The sequence below is a fragment of the Marmota monax genome, unplaced genomic scaffold (assembly GCF_021218885.2).
Source record: "Marmota monax isolate L192 unplaced genomic scaffold, Marmota_monax_Labrador192_F-V1.1 WCK01_AAM20220418_F8-fsc00023, whole genome shotgun sequence".
Lineage (NCBI taxonomy): Eukaryota > Metazoa > Chordata > Mammalia > Rodentia > Sciuridae > Marmota > Marmota monax.
In genome coordinates, this window is record NW_026692907.1 from 1,420,514 (window position 1) to 1,439,977 (window position 19,464).

At 36.6% G+C, this 19,464-nt stretch overlaps 1 protein-coding gene across 3 annotated transcripts; it reads left to right on the forward strand.

Annotated features, from left to right (window-relative positions):
- The first annotated feature begins 62 nt into the window (after positions 1-62).
- On the forward strand, positions 63-19,351 carry Prpf38a (pre-mRNA processing factor 38A). 3 transcript variants are annotated; one of them, XM_046451152.2, is made up of 10 exons: positions 63-370; positions 1,592-1,751; positions 3,734-3,855; positions 6,137-6,222; positions 9,768-9,878; positions 14,879-14,991; positions 15,639-15,665; positions 15,743-15,870; positions 16,509-16,557; positions 17,534-19,351. In XM_046451152.2, exons 1-10 carry the CDS (start codon positions 241-243, stop codon positions 17,574-17,576), a joined length of 969 nt encoding a protein of 322 aa, XP_046307108.1. In that variant the 5' UTR covers positions 63-240; the 3' UTR covers positions 17,577-19,351. The 3 variants fall into 3 exon arrangements, with proteins under 3 accessions (XP_046307108.1, XP_046307109.1, XP_046307110.1); XM_046451153.2 differs by having other exon boundaries at positions 15,761-15,870; XM_046451154.2 differs by having other exon boundaries at positions 65-370; positions 15,773-15,870.
- The last annotated feature ends 113 nt before the right edge of the window (positions 19,352-19,464 follow it).

The window sequence follows — 19,464 nt, forward strand, 5'->3', positions numbered from 1 at the left end:
TGAGCTCCGCCCACCTAAGGGGCGCATGACGAATATCCGCCAACGTGCCGCGGCCATCATTGATTCAATCGGCGCGCATTACACGGAAAAGTTTCATCAAGCAGCCGTTTCCGGTTCCGAGATCGTCGCCTAAGCAGTTTAAAGAGATTTCGTTCACCTTTCTCCGTCCCTTTCAATTTTTTTAAACCGGATGTGACACATTAAAGGACCCGACGGAAATAGAACTAAACGCATTCTAAAATGGCGAACCGTACAGTAAAGGATGCGCATAGCATCCATGGAACCAACCCTCAATATTTAGTGGAGAAGATCATTCGGACACGAATCTATGAATCTAAGTACTGGAAAGAAGAGTGTTTTGGACTTACCGGTGAGCAAGAGCGTGCGGATCCCCTCTGGACTGTCTTGTGGCCCGTTTCTCCAGACTCGGTGCCAGTAGGACCAACTCTGGCGGTGTTACCGGAGAGGTGTATGTCAGTCATCCAGAAAAAGCGCCTGTTGTGTGTCTTGACTAGTCTTGAGCATTGAGGACACTAATGAATCTGATGGGATCTTATTTTATTCTGAAAGGCGTCTTAGTTGAGTCGTTCCATATTTGACGATAGCCTCCTGGGTTACAAATAGTTTTAAACTCAAGGAGCCTAGATATAATTCTTTGACATAACTTCCCGCAGGTCTTAAACGAACATCCCCATGCCCAAAACCCATAGTCTTGACTGTCCTTAAATCTTAGTCAGTTCTAGTATTTCCATGTTCGCGTCCTCTTGAGAGAAGTCTTCTAGGTGGTCTTCAAATCTTTTTTTTTTTTTAATTCTGGCATTAAATCTTTGTACTGTGGCACTGACTGTGGGCCTTGAGCAAGTAAGTCACTTAACCTTTCTTAGCCCTCATTTTTCTTACACGTAAATAGGGACAATGCTGGAACATTGTAAAGATTAAATGAGCCAGGGGCAGTGGTACATACCTTGTAGTCCCATTGACTCAGGGAGCTGAAGCAGGAAGATGGCAAGTTAGAGGCCAGCCTGGGCAACTAATTTAGCTAGACCATGCCTCAAAATCAAAGGAAAAAAGGACTGGGATAGAGCACTTGCCTAGCATGTGTGAGGCCTTGATTTGGATCCCCAGTACTGCTCCCCCCCCCCACACACACACACAAAAGATTAAATGAGGTAATATGAAGTGCTTAGCAGAGTACCTGGCTTGTAGTAACCTTCAGTTTGTATTAACTGTTTTTTGATTATTATTTCTATTACTAATGTGCACTTGTTTTCTTAATATTGGATTCTTTTTTAATTTTTAATTTTATTTTTTAAATTTGTTTTATTTATTTATTTTAGTTTTTTTCATTTGTAGATGGACACAACGCCTTTATTTTTATGCGGTGTTTAGGACCGAACCCAGTGCCTCACATTTGCTAGGCAAGCAGTGGACCACTGAGCTACAACCCTAGACCCCTAATATTGAATTCTTGATGACTATGTAGAAGCTACAAACCTTGAACTATTTTCAACTCCAAGAAGAAAAACTTAAGGCCTAATATGTTGGGATGTCACTCTGATTATTTTTCTTTCTTTCTTTCTTTTTTTTTTAGCTGAACTTGTTGTAGATAAAGCCATGGAGTTACGGTTTGTGGGTGGCGTCTATGGTGGAAACATAAAACCAACTCCCTTTTTGTGTTTAACCTTGAAGATGCTTCAGATTCAACCTGAAAAGGATATCATTGTAGAATTTATAAAAAATGAAGACTTCAAGTAAGTGCAATTTTGACTAACATAAAAGCTTCCATTTATATTCAAATTATATTCAATTAAAAGGTTCAAAGTGAGGCTTTAGTTAAGTTGGGTGAACATGATGTTTCCCATTTGCATAGAGAGTTCCACTCTAGCTTTTTGCCCTGAATTTATATTTTGCATGTTAATATTAACCTTCTTTATTTTCTCAGTAAGCTCTCCATCACCCCTGCCAGTTTTGCACATTAACTGAATATTTCTTAAGCAGAACCGATTGCCTAATACGTTGGGAGGTATAGATATTCAGGGGCAGAGAAAACAACATAGGGTGATAGTTAAGAGGTGTTGTATCTGGACTCCTATGCAGACTTTGTTACTCGGTAATTGTGACTTTGAAGACATTCCTTAATTTTCTAGGCTTTTTATAATCTGGAAAATGTGGTCAACAATACCTACTCATAGGGTTTATAGGAGAGTGATTTAAAGAAGATAGTACATGTATATCAACACAGTATCTGTTGCATGGTAAACAACTAAAAAAATGTGAACTGCTCTTTATTATTACCTATCATAAAGGAATTTATAAATAAATGTACAATTCTACATCGATGTTCATAGCAGCACAATTCACAATAGCTAGATTGTGGAACCAACCTAGATGCCCTTCAATGGATGAATGGATAAAAAAAATGTGGCATTTATACACAATGGAGTATTACTCTGCATTAAAAAATGACAAAATCATAGAATTTACAGGGAAATGGATGGCATTAGAGCAGATTATGCTAAGTGAAGCTAGCCAATCCCTAAAAAACAAATGCCAAATGTCTTCTTTGATATAAGGAGAGTAACTAAGAACAGAGTAGGGACGAAGAGCAGGAGAAGAAGATTAACATTAAACAGGGATGAGAGGTGGGAGGGAAAGGGAGAGAGAAGGGAAAATGCATGGAAATGGAAGGAGACCCTCAGAGTTATACAAAAGTACATACAAGAGGAAGTGAGGGGAAGGGGAAAAATAATATAAGGGGGACAAACGAATGTCAGTAGAGGGAGCAGAGAGAGAAGAGGGGAGGGGAGGGGAGGGGGGATAGTAGAGGATAGGAAAGGCAGCAGAATACAACAGACACTAGTATGGCAATATGTAAATCAATGGATGTGTAACTGATGTGATTCTGCAATCTGTATATGGGGTAAAAATGGGAGCTCATAACCCACTTGAATCAAATTGTGAAATATGATATATCAAGAACTATGTAATGTTTTGAACAGCCAACAATAAAAAATTTTAAAAAAAAAATAATAAATAAATGTACAATTCTGCTTCTCATAAAGAAATAGATGGATTTCAAATGTCTGTTATTTAAGATGTGTGTAAGAAATTAGATATATAGGTGATAGAGAAAAGGAAGAAATTTTACAAAACATTAACAACTAGAAAATAGCCAAATTTAGTTAGGCACTTACTGTATGCTGTGTGCTGTGCTTAGCACTTTACTTGCATTTCTTATTTAATACACAAGTCAGTAAATTTGGTAGCATTATCTCCATTTTATAAGGATTAAGAAAACAAACAAATACCTTGCCTGTTGTCACAGAATTAGTAAATTATAAAATCAGAATTTCAACCCAGATGACTAACTTTTTTCCAGAATCCACATTCCTGGCTATGTGTACTTACTCTGTTGTTAAATTCGGTATCTTCTTTGATTCTCAGAATAAACCTATGAAAGTAACTAGATTTTACCCTTGTTTCACAGATGATATATATGAGAAAGTTTAACAATATGTACCAAGTTTCCACATCTAGTTAATTGATAGAAAGGAAACTTGAATTCATGTCTCCATGTTTTAGAGGTGTTTGCTCTATACTACCCAATAATAGCTTTTTGTCTGCCAAAGAGAAGAAAGGACACACTTATACAGTGCTATCATGAGAAAAGCCAGTTGTAAAACTTAGAAACTTCTTAGGTTGGCCTGTTGCTTCACTGTTATGTCTCTGTCAGGTATGTCCGCATGTTGGGGGCACTTTACATGAGGCTGACAGGTACTGCAATTGATTGCTACAAGTACTTGGAGCCTTTGTACAACGACTATCGAAAAATCAAGAGCCAGAACAGAAATGGGGGTAAGTATGATGCCAAATCTCTAGACTGTTATTTATTTTATATGTTTTTTATATATATATATATTTTTTTTTTTTTAGGTGTAGATTGACACAATACCTTTATTTTGTTTATTTAGTTTTATGTGGTGCTGGCATTCTTAAAGGAGCTTTTATTTCACCAGTATTTCTATTCTTACATTGTTACATATTCTGAGTACTCTTCTTCATTACATTGTTATCTTCTATCAGGTCTTTCATCTCTCTCATGGGGACTATACTATTCATTCTATTAGCTTCCATTTGGCCTTATCAGTCTGTTCCTGTCTGCTTCCCTTTCTGTCTGCATCTTAAGCTAATCCCTGCTTTGCATCTTGTACTCCTTCCACATGTGCTCCATCTTACAAGATCTAGCTCCAGAATGGCTTTTCCATAAAAAAATTGCCCTAGCACTCCCAGATAAAGTAAGTTTTCCTTATAGTACATCTTCTCTAGAACTGTACTTCACATTTAGTATATAGACTAGACTAAGTGTATTCTTTTATTTTTTAATATTTTGTTTAGTTGTCAATAGACATTTATTTATTGCTTGTTGTCATAGAATTAGTAAATTATAAAATCAGAATTTCAACCCAGATGACTAACTTTTTTCCAGAACCCACATTTCTGGCTATGTGTACTTATTTTGTTGTTAAATTCAGTATCTTCTATTCATATGTGGTGCTGAGAATCGAACCCAGGGCCTCACATGTGCTAGGCAAGGGCTCTACCACTGAGCCACAACCCCAGCCCCAGTGTATTCTTACGTAAGAATCCTATTGGAAAACAATAAATATATACAAAGGGGCAACTCTATACCTTTTATAAAGAGATACTTTCTAAACTAAGGAAGGCTCTGGAGGGAAGCAAGCAAAACATTTTGTCACTAGTGTCATAACAAAACATAGTAACATTTGCCTTTCTCTTCTACATGTATTAACAGTAGAAGTATAATTTGGTATAGGTTAAGTATCCCTTATCACAAATAACTCAAGACCAGAATGTTTTGAGATTTCAGAGTTTTTCAGATTTTGGAACATTTGCATAAACTTTACCAATCGAACATTTCTAATCCAGAAATCTGAAATGTTCTAAAATCTGAAACATTTACATAACATATTTTGGATTTTGGGATTAAGGATGCCCAGTTTATATTATACTTTAAACTTTCATTTACTTATTAGTTTATTCATTGGACAAGTACCAGTGACATGGCAGGTGCTGTATTATATACTAGAAATAACATGGTGAACAAGATGGACATGGAATTGCCATTGTGGGGTTAATTTGCTTATATTTTGTTAATACAGGATTTCTCAACCTGTGGATATTTTGGGCTAGATGATTCTTAATGTGGGGGTTGTCTTCTGCATTACAGTATCCCTGGCCACTTCCCACTAGATGAAAGGAGCACTCCCTGTATGTAGGGTGATGGGGTTGTGCAAAATTACCTGTGATTGAGAACCATGGAACTGTACTATGGAAGATCTGAAAAGCTGTTACTTCAGGTGGCAAATAAGATACATGTTCTATGTTTAGGAACATTGTGGGTTCATGAGAAATTAAATTTGAGTTGTATGATGTATTAAAATTAACTGAGTTGGACAATATATTCAAGATCACACCTACATAATTCAAGACTTTTTGTTTCATCTTTCTTGCTAATTGTGACAACTTCATTTATCCCGTAAGCCCTTACTTCCAAATAGGCTTGGCACATAGATAGCCTCATAAAATAAATATTATAATTCCTTTGGGGCTTTGTTTTTTCGATGTTGTTATCTGTATTGGTCAGCTTTTTATCTCAGTGACCAAAATACTTGATTTAAACAAAAGAAGAAAGATTTATTTTGGATCACAATTTTAGAGATTTCAGTCCATGGTCAGTGTGCTCCATTGCTTTGGTCCTGAGGCAAGACAGAACAGAACAGAAGGTTATGACAGAGGAAAGCTGCTCAGCTCATGATAGCCAGAAAGCAGAGAAAGAGTCTGTAGACAAGAAATATCCTTCTAGGGCACTCCACTAAATGAGCTACTTCTTCCAACTAGGTTCTGTCTCCCAGTGAGTTCATTATCAGTGAATTAATCCACTGATGAGATCAGAGACCTCAATCACTTCCCAAAAGCCCCACCTCTGAATGTTGCTGCATTGTGGACCAAGTCTTCAAACCATGAATCTTTAGGAAACACTTCATATCCAAACCATAACATTATCTAAATCTCTTTATTTCCAGGTTGCTTGAGCTAATGATTTTTTTTCTTTCAGAGTTTGAACTGATGCATGTTGATGAATTTATTGATGAACTGTTGCACAGTGAGAGAGTCTGTGATATCATTTTGCCCCGGCTACAGGTAAGAGACAGAAATCTGTTATCAGGGTCACCCTTCCCCTCTAAGATAGGCAGATAGACAGTCACACATACATATTAAAACACTGAAGCCCTGGGTTTGGGGGGTCCTCTTAATAAGATTTTATATCTATGAAAAAGAGGATAGGGAGTGAGAGGGAAAAAAGTGTTTGAAAGGTGGTGCGTTAAAAGTTAGCATAGGGAAGTGTTCTTCTTTAGAATGTCATATCAAGGATATTGTAGCCCAAGTAGTGATTTTTACACTTTGTGAGCAGCTTTTTTCAATTCATGTAAAAAGCCAGACTATAAAACAGATTAAAAGAGGGCTAGGGCATGGGAGTTGAGGCCTTAATTCCTTAAATTTCCCCCTTTCATCATCCTGCCACCTTATAGAAGATTATCCATGAACACCCTTCAGGGTTGTGTTTTATGATTTTAAAACTACTTTCGCATATGATTTTAAAACTGCTTTTGCAAAATTCCGAGGGAAAATATGGTAGGTAACCTAAGGGAAAGAGAATGGGTAGAGAGGTGACAGGAAGTTAGAAGATCTAACTTTAAGTTTCTGTGTTGTTATACCTGATTACTTATAGCACCTGGTCCTAGTTTCTGTCTATAAAATGAAGAAAGTGGTCTTTAAACTTTGTTTTGCAGATATTGAAAAACCCCATATATTCTAACACAGATAGTTCCTTTCTCCTCTAGGTTATAAATGGAGCTCAGGTAGGGAGACTTCCTTTGAAATAAGGCTTTTAAAGTGACTTGTTTGTAGTATAACTGACACACAATAAACTATATTTTAAATTATAAAATTTGATAAGTTTTAATACGTGTATACCCACATGAAACTATTGCCACAATCAAGATAGTGAATCCCTTCCTTCTGCTCCTCTCACTTAGCCCTGTTGATGTGCTGTTGTAATAGATTACTTCATGTTTTGAAATATAAAACATTATTTTTTCATTCAGCATAAATATCTTGAGATTCATCCATGTTATGCATGTGTATTGATTTGTTACATGTTATTGCTGAGTAGCACTCCAGTATGTATAGCCATTTACTTGTTCATGCATAATTAGGGAATACAAGGTCAATATACAAAAATCAATTGTAGGTCTATACACTGGCAATGAACAATTGGAATTTGAAATCTTATTAAAAAGACAACATTTATAGCAGCATAAAAATATAAAATAAGAATATTTTGTCAAAAGAAGCAAGACTTATACACTTTATACTACAAAATAGTTTAGCATTACTGAGAGCAATTAAACAAGACATAAATAAATGGAGAGATATACAGATGTTCCTCAACTTGTGATAGGGTTACTCCCAATAAACCTATTTTAAGTTGAAAATGTATTTATTACACCTAACCTACTAAATATTCTAGCTTAGCATAACCTATTAGAACACTTACTTACATTAGCCTGGATTTGAGCAAAATCATCTAATACAAAGCCTACTTGTATAATGAGATAGCACATTATACTATAGACTACCAATTGTTTACCGATATGATCACATGACTGGGAGCTTTTGCTTACTGCCACAGCTCAGAATCAAGAAGTATGTACACCAGTGTCAGTTGTTTAAAAGTGAAAATATTTATTACATGCATTGGAAAACATTGTTTACAAATTGATGTTACCTGTTTATGTAGAGCTCTTTAGATGTAATAAAATAAAAGCCTGAAGTAAAAAAATGAAGAAGTATATACTGCGATTCACTAGCTTGGTAATAGATGATAATTCAAAGTGCAGTGCCTACTGAGTGCATTTTACTTTCACACCATGATAAAGTAAGAAAAGTAAATTGGATACCATATGTATCACATTGGTGTTATATCTTGTACAATAATTTAATATTGTCAGTTCTCCCAAATTTATTCAATGCAATCTCAATCAAAATGTTAGTAAACTTGTAGAACTTGACAAGCTAATTCAAAAATTTATATGAAGTACAAGGGACTTAGAATATCCAAAACAACTTTGAAAAAGAACTGAGGAGCGAAATTGAAATGTGACTTATAAATGTTAACATATTACCAAGAGGTGTGCTCTGGTATGTGCCTCTATGTGTCCTGATTAAAGTAACTCTTAAGCCTACCTTTTGTAGGGTAGGGGTATAACTCAGCGGGTAGAGCACTTGCCTAGCATATGCCAGGTCCTGGGTTCAATGCCCAGTACCAAAAAAAAAAAAAAAATTCCAGGACTATCTTTTGACCTGATTCTATTCTTCTCAAGCAAACTACAGCTTTTAACTTTTTTTTTAAACTTTTTTTTTCCCCCCTTGAGATGAGGGTCTCAAAGATGTTGCCTAAACTGGCCTTGAATTTGTAATCCTCCGTTTCAGCCTCATAATCAGCTGGGATTATAGGTGTGCATCCACAGTGGCCCAGCTCCAGTTGAGTTTTTTGGTTTGTTTCATTTGTTTTTGTTTTGTTTTGATACTGGGGACTGAACCACTTAACCACTGAGCCATGTCCCTAGCCCCATTTTATTTATTTTGAAACAGGGTCTCGCTAAATTACTTATGGTCTGGCTAAGTTGCTTGATGCTGGCCTGGAAATTGCAATTCTTCTGCCTCAACCTCCAGAGTAACTGAGATTATAGGTGTGCACCATCATGCCCAGCTTCCTGATGAACTTTTGTTAGGTGCACCCTGACATTTGCAAGGAGTTGCTTTGAATTCTCATTCCACCAAACACAGACTCTAAGAAGTGATATATTGATTTCATAGAATTTTGATAGAAGATGAGTGAGAGCTAGATAGCATACAAATAATACTACCTATTCTACAGCTACCCATCTAAATCATCCAACATTCTTTATTTCCTTTGAGCAAGAAAATGGTAAGGGGTCTTATCACTCAGTCAGTCCTGACTTACTTTGCCTCTCAGTTTCTTAGTCACTGCTAAGCCATATCCCAAAAGAAAATGGAACCAGGAGATGAACTGTTTGCTTAGGCCCAATTCAAAATGCATGAAGAATCTCAACAGCTTCCTGGATCTTGGGTCTGATGAACATTTGGTGTTATTCTAAGGCTAGGCCTCTTCTTTTGGAAATAATACCCAACACAGTCTCAGCCATAAACCTATTGGCCCTTGGATTTTTTTAATTTAAGTTGTTGATGGACACAATACCTTTGTTTTATTTTTGTGCAGTGCTGAGGATTGACTTGGTGCCTCATGCATGCTAGGTAAGTGCTCTACCACTGAGTTACAATCCTAGACCCAGCCCTTGGATTTTATGTGTATATAATGCTCACATATTTGGCTATACATATACTGATATTTTAGTGACATAACAGTATAAGGTAAAAGAAAACAGAACCAATAGAAAATGAATTTGTTCCCCTCAGCTTTGTATTTATGATTGTAGGGTAACTTAAAAAGAGTATATAGACTCCAGATGTATTAAACTCCTTAGGAAAATCTGAACTGTCTGAGGTACAGTTACCATACTTTTCTGACAATTCAAGAAATGCAGTGTTGGGGCCTCAGGACAGAGAAGATGGCAGTGATCCCTTTTTTATGTTCTCTGTAGAAACGCTATGTGCTAGAGGAAGCTGAGCAACTGGAACCTCGAGTTAGTGCTCTAGAAGAGGACATGGATGATGTGGAGTCCAGTGAGGAGGAGGAAGAAGAAGATGAGAAGGTAAGACAAGAATTTAAGGGTTGGGAAAGGGTAGAAATAAGCTTTTTGTGTTTTGTTTTCAGGCTTCAATATTTAACAAAAAAAGGAAATGCCTCATTTTAAAAGTATAAATCCTTGATTCATAGCTCCGCTATTTATTATAGGTGTAACCTTAATGTTCTTTTTTAAAATTTGTTTTTGATGCTGGGGATTGAACCCTGGCCTTGCACAGAATAAGGACATAATCTACCACTGAACTACGCTACCCACAGCCTCCTACTAGTGGTATAAGCATGTGTAAATTACATAACCTTAGTTTTCTTAAAAACTGAAAGTGAGAATAGTAATCCTTTTTTCTCAAAATTGTTATGAGTATTCAATGAGTAGATTATATATATAAAGCTCTTAGTATTGGCGTATGTTAATTGCCTGATAAATGTACCTATTAAAATAAAAACTTGGGAGAGTTGAACCTGTTCTAAGCAATAAGCCTAGTTTAGTGGAAAAGAGTGCCTATTGCAGTCATTCTTTCAATCATTTAAAATGCTGAAAAGCTGTTAAGAAGCAATCAGATAAATGATGAATTGAAAATGATGATATCAATTCATAAAACTATTAGGCAGGATTTAATACTTTTTAAACTCCACAATTTATTTTTTATAGACCATGTTTGTTAGTGTCTATAGATGTTTATTCTTTCATCCCTTTTGCATCTCTGACACTTTTTATTTGTCTTCTTCCTTCCTGTGTAATTCTTAAGAATTTCTATTCGTATGGGTATTTTCCTAGCAAATTCTGGTTACCTGTAAATGATTATTTCACTGTCATTCTTAAAAGATATTTTTTATTAGTACACAATCCTAGATTGACAGTTTTTTCCCACAGCAGCACTTTTAAAATACTGTTCAATCCTCTGGCAACCATTATCAACTATGAGTGGTCTGCTTTCATTCTAATTAGTTTTTTTTTTTTTTTTTTTTTTTAAGAGTAATCTGTGATATTTTTCCTCCTGACAGCTTTAAGATCTTCTCTTTGTTATTTTGTAGTTTTATTATGATCTGATTCAAGTTTCCTTTTATTGATTACTTCATTTGGTGTTTGTTTTCATTTTGCTTTCCAGCTGTTTTTCATCAGCTCTAGGGTATTAAGGCCCTTGATCTTGTCTCTCCATTCTCTCTTTAAGGGGTTCCATTAGAAGTATGTAAGTTCTTATTTGGTCCATCTTGTAACTGTTTCTATCTTATTTCAGTCATGTATTCTGCTTAATTTCTTCAGGTATTCTTCCCAGTTCACTTGTTTTTTCCTAAACATTTCTTGTTAGTTGTTCTGATTGTGCCTTTAATTACTTATACATATCATACATAACTCATGTTTTCTACCTGATAATTCAGTGTCAGTCTTGGAGGTGTCTACTTCTGTTTGTTGCTACTGCTGACTCTAGGTCGTAACATCTCACCTTCTCATATGATTGCTGATATTTGGTGCTTAAACTTGATTGATGAGGTTGCTCTGGTGATAAACTGAAGGTGGAAATTTTTCCTCCAAAAATGATTTGCAGTCATTTTTGCAAATGGATAGGAATATGTTCTGAGAACTTCATTGTTCAATTTTATTATACAATCATCATCAGAGTATACTTACAGAAACTTAGATGGTATGGGTCATTTGGCATAACTTTTTTTTTTTTTTTTTTAAACAGTTCTAGGGATTCCACTCACGGCCTTGTGCGTGCTAAGCAAGTGTTCTAGTACTGAGCTATGTCTTGAGCCTAAAATTAAATTTAATTAATTAATTGTTTTGGTTTTTTTTTTTTTTTTTTTGCAGTACTAGGATTGAACCCAGGGCCTCACATATTCTAGACAAGTGTCTACCACCACTGAGCTAGGTATAAACTTAGAAAATAGGCAGTAATTTAATATGCTGTGGAGAGCAGAATAGAAATATGAACCCTGTCTTGTAGGTTAACTCCTATAAAGACATGTAACCTCTCTACGATTGTCTGCAAATTTAATATGTTCCAGTAAAAATAGCAAGTTTATAAGTGTTTCTATAATAACATTAATTGTGTGTTCTAAACCTTACATATAATGTGTGTAGAAAATAGTGCATGCTAAAATTATTAGGGTTTATAGGAAAAAGATTGAGTGCACTATCTCAGGAGATAATACATACAGTCCAGGCTGGCCACCTTGCTATGGCTAGAAGTTACTTCAGTATTAAAAATACACAAAAAGCAGTAGAAAAAGTAGAAATGCTGGCTTATGTATTGAAACAGTCAGTGCAAATGGAAACATATCCCTGAGGCCCTAGGCTTCCTGTAAAGTAAGTGCATAAGGCAGGGCATTCTTCCACAAATTAAAAGCATTACAGGGCTGAGGTGCTCTTCTGTGGGAAATGAATCAAAAGTAGACATTCATTTTTCTTAATGGAAAATTTCAATGACATGCTGAAGTGGAGAAAATATACCTCCATATACTCATTACTCAGCTTTTAGCCATAATCAGTCATAACCAATTTTCTTTCCTCTGTGTTCCAACTCAGTTAACCCATACCAATTTTTTTGAAGTACATCACGAACATCATGAGTTCATACTATTTTAGAAAAGATAGAGGCTCCCTTCTTAAGCAAAACCATGATACCATCCATCATCATTCCCTCCTGCAAATCAACAATATCATCAAGTATTGGAAGTTTGCATTTCCCCAGCTATCCTATATATTTTTTTTTTATTTTATTTTTAGGTGGTCACATATCTTTATTGTTTTTATGTGGTACTGAGAAATGAACCCAGTGTCTCAGGCATGCTAGGCGAGCGTGCTACCACTTGAACCACATCCCCAGCCCCTTAGGTCCTGTGTGGTTTTTTTTTCTTTTTTTTTTTTTCAGTTTTCGGTGGACACAACATCGTTATTTTATGTGGTGTTGAGGATCAAACCCAGCGTCTGACGCATGCCAGGCGAGTGCGTTACCGCTTGAGCCACATCCCCAGCCCCTATCCTGTATTTTTTTAAAATGCTTTTTTTTTAGTTGTAATTGGACACAATACCTTTATTTTATTTACTTACTGAGGTGCTGAGGATCAAACCCAACACCTCGCACATGCTACTGTAGTGCTCTACCACTTGAGCCACAACCCCAGCCCTATCCTGTATTTTTTAAGTTTAATTGAGTAAGTGTTCAGTGTCCATACATCATAGTTGTTTTTTTTTTTTTTTTTAATTTTTTTTTTAGTTGTTGATAGACCTTTTATTTATACACCATGTTGAGAATCAAGTCCTCTGCTTCACGCATGCCAGGCAACTGTGCCACCGCTCAGCCCCATCCCCATCATAGTTGGTTTTTATGACTCTTAAAGCATCTTTAAGTCTGTAAGTTCCATCTTTCACTGTTTTATCGTACATTTTTGTGATATTATTATTATCAGATCATTTATCCTACACAAATTTACAGTCTGTTTTTCTGATTTTTATCTGTGATGTTACTAACATTTTCCTGTGCCCTTTGTATCATTCCCATTAGTTATTAAATCTTGAGGCTTAATCAGATTTGGGGGGGTTTATCTCCTTTGAAGTGGAGCAGCACTATTTCATAAGCATAAAGTCTGTCTTGTTTCATTTTTTGTTTATTCTGAGAGAGAGGGTCTTGCTAAATTGCTACAGCTGGCCTCAAACATGCAGTCCATCCTCCATCTTCAGCCTCCCAAGTCTCTGGAATTGTCTCACCTTTTTTGATGTTAGGATCAATGCCTAGATCCATTAGGTGTTGTAAAATGGTGATATATTCTAATTTTCCATTTTTTCAGCATTTTAATCTGAAATCCTCCTGTAAAGAAAACACCCCCAAATGAACATTTAGTTTTTCATACACAAGGCAAGATTAACTTTTCCTTTACCAGTTTAAAATAATGAATTTGGTTCTCTAGTGCCTTCCCTAGATGATGCTTTTTTGTCCTTGGTAATATTTTGAGCTCCTGGATTTAAGCAGATGTGGTATTTTCATTCATCACTATCTACATTAATGCTAAAATTTTCCCATCTTTGGCCCATAGAGGCCTCTTCAACCTAACTCTTGAGGTTTTATTAATACTTTCACTGAAGTCTTTTTTTGGGGGGTAGGGGTGGTACTAGGGATTGAACCCAGGGATAGTCTACCACTGAACTACATCCCCAGCCCTTTTTCATTTTTTATTTGGAGAGACAGTCTGGTTAATTTTCTGAGGCTGGCCTCAAACTTGTGATCATCCTGCCTCAGCATTCTGAGTTGCTGGGATTGTAGGCATGTACCACTGCACCCGGTTCACAGAAGTCTTTTATACACCATCCTTGGTTTCTCACATAACAAAACATTCCAGTCACATTTTGTATACTATGCCCCAGACCTGGAATTAACCATTTCTCCCAGAAGTTCTTGGTTTCTTCTTTTTTTTTTTTTTTTTAATATTTATTTTTTAGTTTTCAGTGGACACAACATCTATATTATTTTTATGTGGTGCTGAGGATCGAACCCAGCGCCCTGCACAGAACCACATCCCCAGCCCCTCTTGGTTTCTTTTAATAGTAAATAGTATTCAGATACCGCAGTCTAGGCACTATAAGTGGTCATTGCTACCAGGTTAATTGGTGTTGCTAGGCCTTTACATTTGGCAGAACTAAAGGAATCTTTTTTTTTTTTTTTTTTTAAGATTAAAATACTTTGTATTTAACATTGTTGATCTTATATCTCTGTTTTCTTGTATGTTGAAAATCCAACTTGTTAAAAGAAATACTTATTTCTTATTATACTCACACAGTCCCAGAATAATAATACTAACACTAGGAATAATAATAGGATTATTGAAAACTGTTTTCTGGTAGTTCTTTTTTGTCTTTAGGGTTATCCCTGCAAGTAGTCAAATTATTGTGTTGTATAGTCACTTAGAGATAGACTTGGGACAGGATGGGAGGAGACAATAATCAGTATTACCAGACAGCTGTCTGTAATAAGCCTGTGGCCATCACTTACCCATCTATCTCGTTTCCAGTTGGAAAGAGTACCATCACCTGACCACCGCCGCAGAAGCTACAGAGACTTGGACAAGCCCCGTCGCTCTCCAACGTTGCGCTACAGGAGGAGTAGGAGTCGGTCTCCCAGAAGGTAAGGCTCTAGTCCTTGACCTTTTCAAGGGAGATTTTGAGGATTATACCCTAGGAGTTTAGATTGTAGGAAAAGAAAAATGCTAGTTTATGGAGAAATGTTTGCCTGATGTCTTAATGATCTATTACTACAAAATGATCACTCACAAAACCTCACTCACAGATAAAAAATGTTTCTTTAGTTCGCAAGTATTTCTCAGTGATGTAAGTGGGGCTCATATATGCAGTGTTTGGACTATAAGTTCTATGTTTCTCACTTGTTTTTTGATCAGTTGTTTACTGATACAGGAGAGACCTTAGCAAGGATGGCTAGGGCAACTTCTCTGTGTCTCATCCTCCAGCAGGCTAAGTTAGCTGTGTTCTCAGTGACAATTGGAAAATTTAAGGGCAAACAAATTCATTCCTGCAGATATTCTTCCAGTATCTGCTTGTATCACATTTGCAAATATCCCATTGACAAAGCTAGAGTTAAGAGTGAGCGGGTGCTACAAGTTACATGACAAAACATGGATACAGAGAAAGGTAAAGAATATGAATCTGGGCCACTAGGTTCAATCCCTAGTACTTGCCCAAAAAAGAACTGGAGCTATTCTTGCACTCTACCAACATCCAGTACACTAACCTAGGCTCTCTTCCTCCTCTTTGTAGGCGGAGTCGATCTCCCAAAAGACGAAGGTAGGCTTTCAATCAATTTTGATGAAGGAGAGGGTTTGGGGAGGGGTTGTTGATGTTGTGTGTATATTGTCAAACAGATCTGGTGGGTTGACCAGTCTTTTCAACAGCCCCTCACCCCGCCGAGAAAGGCATCGGAGCAAGAGTCCAAGACGTCACCGGAGCAGGTCCCGTGATCGACGACACAGATCTCGCTCCAAGTCTCCAGGTAACAGAATTTGTGCCTTGGTGTTGCTTGTCTTAAACTATGCCTCTTTGATTTCTTTGTTATCTCTTACAATATCTCACTGTTGCTTAACAGAAAAATAAATGGATGTAGAATTTGAAAATTAGGGTTCACATCTTGAGTCTTTGCTAATATGATAATGGGCTTCAGGTTTTTTTGTATTGTGGCACTGGGGATTGAACCCAGGGGTTCTTTACCAGCGGTGCTTTACCACAGAACTACATTCTTAGCCCTTTCTATTTTGAGACAAGGTCTCTTGTTAAGTTTCTGAAGGTAGCATGGAACCTGCCAAAGATGGTCTCAAACTTGAGATCCTCCTGAGTCACTGGGGTTACAGGCATGCACCACTGCTCCTGGCCAGTTTTTCATCTTAAATTATAGTAGTGGTAGAAACCCGACATGGTGTTTGTGAAATTAGCCATAAAGCTCTGAAGGTATATGAAGTGGTTTCATTAGTACTAACACACACACACCAATTCAAAGAAGTATTATCAACAAGAGGGGTCCCTAGCATAAGCCAAAGAGTATTGAGCTAATGGGAAGAATTGGGGGAGATGAGGATACCAATTTAAGAATAAAAGGATAGAATCTGACTTATCCAATGTCCTTTTCTTCTCCAGGTCATCACCGAAGTCACAGACATAGGAGCCATTCAAAATCTCCTGAAAGGTATGGGTAGAAAGTCCCAATTACAAATGAGCTAGACCTAAAATTTCCTTTTTTTGATGAGGATGATAAGAATTTCTCATTTTAAGACAAAGTAGGCCTTTTGCCCTCAGAATTACTAGGATTATACTTCTTTTACACTGTGTGTTTTTCTTTGTAAGATTATGGCTTTGGATAACAAATGAGCTATGGTCTCAGTAGACCTAGGTTTTAAAGTACCAACTTTAAAAAAAAAAATTATATATGACAGTGTATTACCACAATTCATATTACACATATAAAGCTCAATTTTTCATATCTCTGGTTGTATACAAAGTGTATTCACACCATTTGTGTCTTCATACACGTACTTAGTGTAATGGTATCCATCTCATTCCACCATCTTTTTTTAACCCCCATGCCCTCTTCCTTTCCCTCTCACCCGCTTTTGCCCTATCTAGAGTTCCATCTAATCTTCCCATACTCCCCCTCCCAACCCCACTATGAATCAGGCTCCTTATATCAGAGAAAGCATTTGGCATTTGGTTTTGGGGAATTGGCTAACTTCACTTAAAGCATTATATTCTCCAACTTCATCTATTTACATGCAAATGCCATGATTCTTTTATTGCTGAGTAATAGTCCATTGTGTATATGTACCATATTTTCTTTATCCATTCATCTAGGTGGGTTCCACAGTTTAACTACTGTGAATTGTGCTAAAGCACCAACATTCACTTTCATTTGTTCAGCTTTTATTAGAAACCTATGTGCTTTTAACCTCTGAAAGAGTTCATTTCTTCAATGATAAAATTGGATAATAATGCCCAACTCTGTTGCTCTGAGACACACACACACACACACACACACACAATTTAACCCACACATTTAATGAGTATTAGGTGTCATCTCCATCCTTATCATTGTCAACCATATCATGGACTTTCTCACAAATTCTTCGCTGCCTAATTAATAATTTATATATATATTGCCATTTCAGGTCTAAGAAAAGCCACAAGAAGAGCCGGAGAGGGAATGAATAGTGAACTCAGCTTTTGATTATGAGGGTATCTACTCATGTGGAAGAATTAAGATCTGTTTTCCAGGCAGCTTTAAGAACAATTTAGTTTTTTCTTATCAAGTTTTTCTACTTTTTTTTTTTTTTTGGTATGAAAAAGGTGCTGAGTTTTGCCTCCTTTTTTGAACTGTAATCAATATCTTTGAGGGATCTTTGAGGGATGATGTTTCTTCACGTCAGTTTTTGACCCAACTAATAACTATAACTGTATTCAAACTTATGAGGCTAGGAAAGGATCTGGGGGTTGGGAATATGAGAAAGGATCTGGCCACCTGATGAGCGACCCTTTTCTTTTTTGTTATTAAACCTGACATAGACATTTGCCCTTTTGTTTTTGTTGTTGTTTAGTTTTTGGTTTGCTTGGTGGTTAGAACTGCTTTGAGAGTCTTAGGATATATACCTTTCCTTCTTTAATAAAGAAAAAATGATTGAAGGGCAGGGAATGAGGACAAATCAGTAAAAATATAGTGACTTTTTTCCCAGCAGTAGAAAGTGGTAATAAACCTGAAAATTGACTGGTGAGCCGCACTTTTGCAGGATTAGAATACATTCAGACATAATACTTTATCTGGCTCATTCAAGCCAGTTTCATCAAACAGTTCAGCAATAGCACTTGTCACCCTTTATACAGCACATTCCTGTATAGTACCACTTTGTTGTTCCCCATAAGCCCTGAATTCCAGGTTCAGATCCTTAGCCTTTATTCTGCAAGTACTATTCAGTAGCAGTAGGTCTAAAGAACTGGAAAAGATTTGATGGAGAGCAAAGTAGTAACAATCATGGTTTTGACCCACGTTGCTCAACGGTCGTGCAATTAAAAAGTCAAGGGGCTAGGGTTGTGGCTCAGTGGTAGTGTGCTTGCCTGGCATGTGTGAGGCATTGGGCTCGATTCTCAGCACCACATACAAATAAATAAAATAAAAATAAAAACTAAAAAATATTTTTAAGTACAGTAGGAAGACAGGTTTTTAGAAGGGTAGAGAATGAGGATAAATCAAGGTGATAATGAAAATGACGCATTCAATTTTAGCAAGTTTAATTTGAGGCAGTTATGGTGTGCAGTGTAACTACATAAATTCCGGATGGTTTAGAAATAGGGATACAGTTCAGCATAGTGATCTAGTCTACAACTGATGTTTATGTAATTGCAGAAGACGAAGATGAGATTGATTGCCCAGGGTGTGCATGTAGGTAAAAGATGAACAAACAACAGCACCATAGGCAACACCAACATTATTGACAAAGAAGTACAAGTCACCTATATAAAACAAGTGAATTATTCACAAAGAAGAATTAGAAGAGAGTAGGTCAAAAAAGCTAAGAGTCTAAGAACACAGAAGCAAAGTAAGACTTTTAAATGTCCCCATTGGCCCTGATGGTCAATAGAGTATTAGACTTTGCTACAGAAGTTTAGAGGTTGGGGTTATAGCTCAATGGCAGAGCACTTGCCCCTCATGTGTGAGACACTGGATTCGATCCTCAGCACCATATAAAAATGTATGTGCATCTACAACTAAAAAACAAAAGTTTCTTTTACCTGTACTTACCTGTCCTTCTTTAATAAAGGAAAAATGATTAAATGACTTCCTACAGTTCTAGTACCAGGAGGAATTTTGAAGACCAGCTTGCCTTATAGGATCCAGCTTCTTGGAAAGTCATCTGGTCATAGGATAAACATTTCTGTTGCTCACTATCGAACTGAAAGACTTATACAGCATTATTAAAGCATCTTTTGATCTACTTGAGCTTTCATATTCTTAAGTGATTCCTTTCATGACAACACCTGAATGGAAGTTGTCCCTGAGAGCTGTTATGCCTTATGATACAACTATAAGCACCTCTACTTAAGGCTA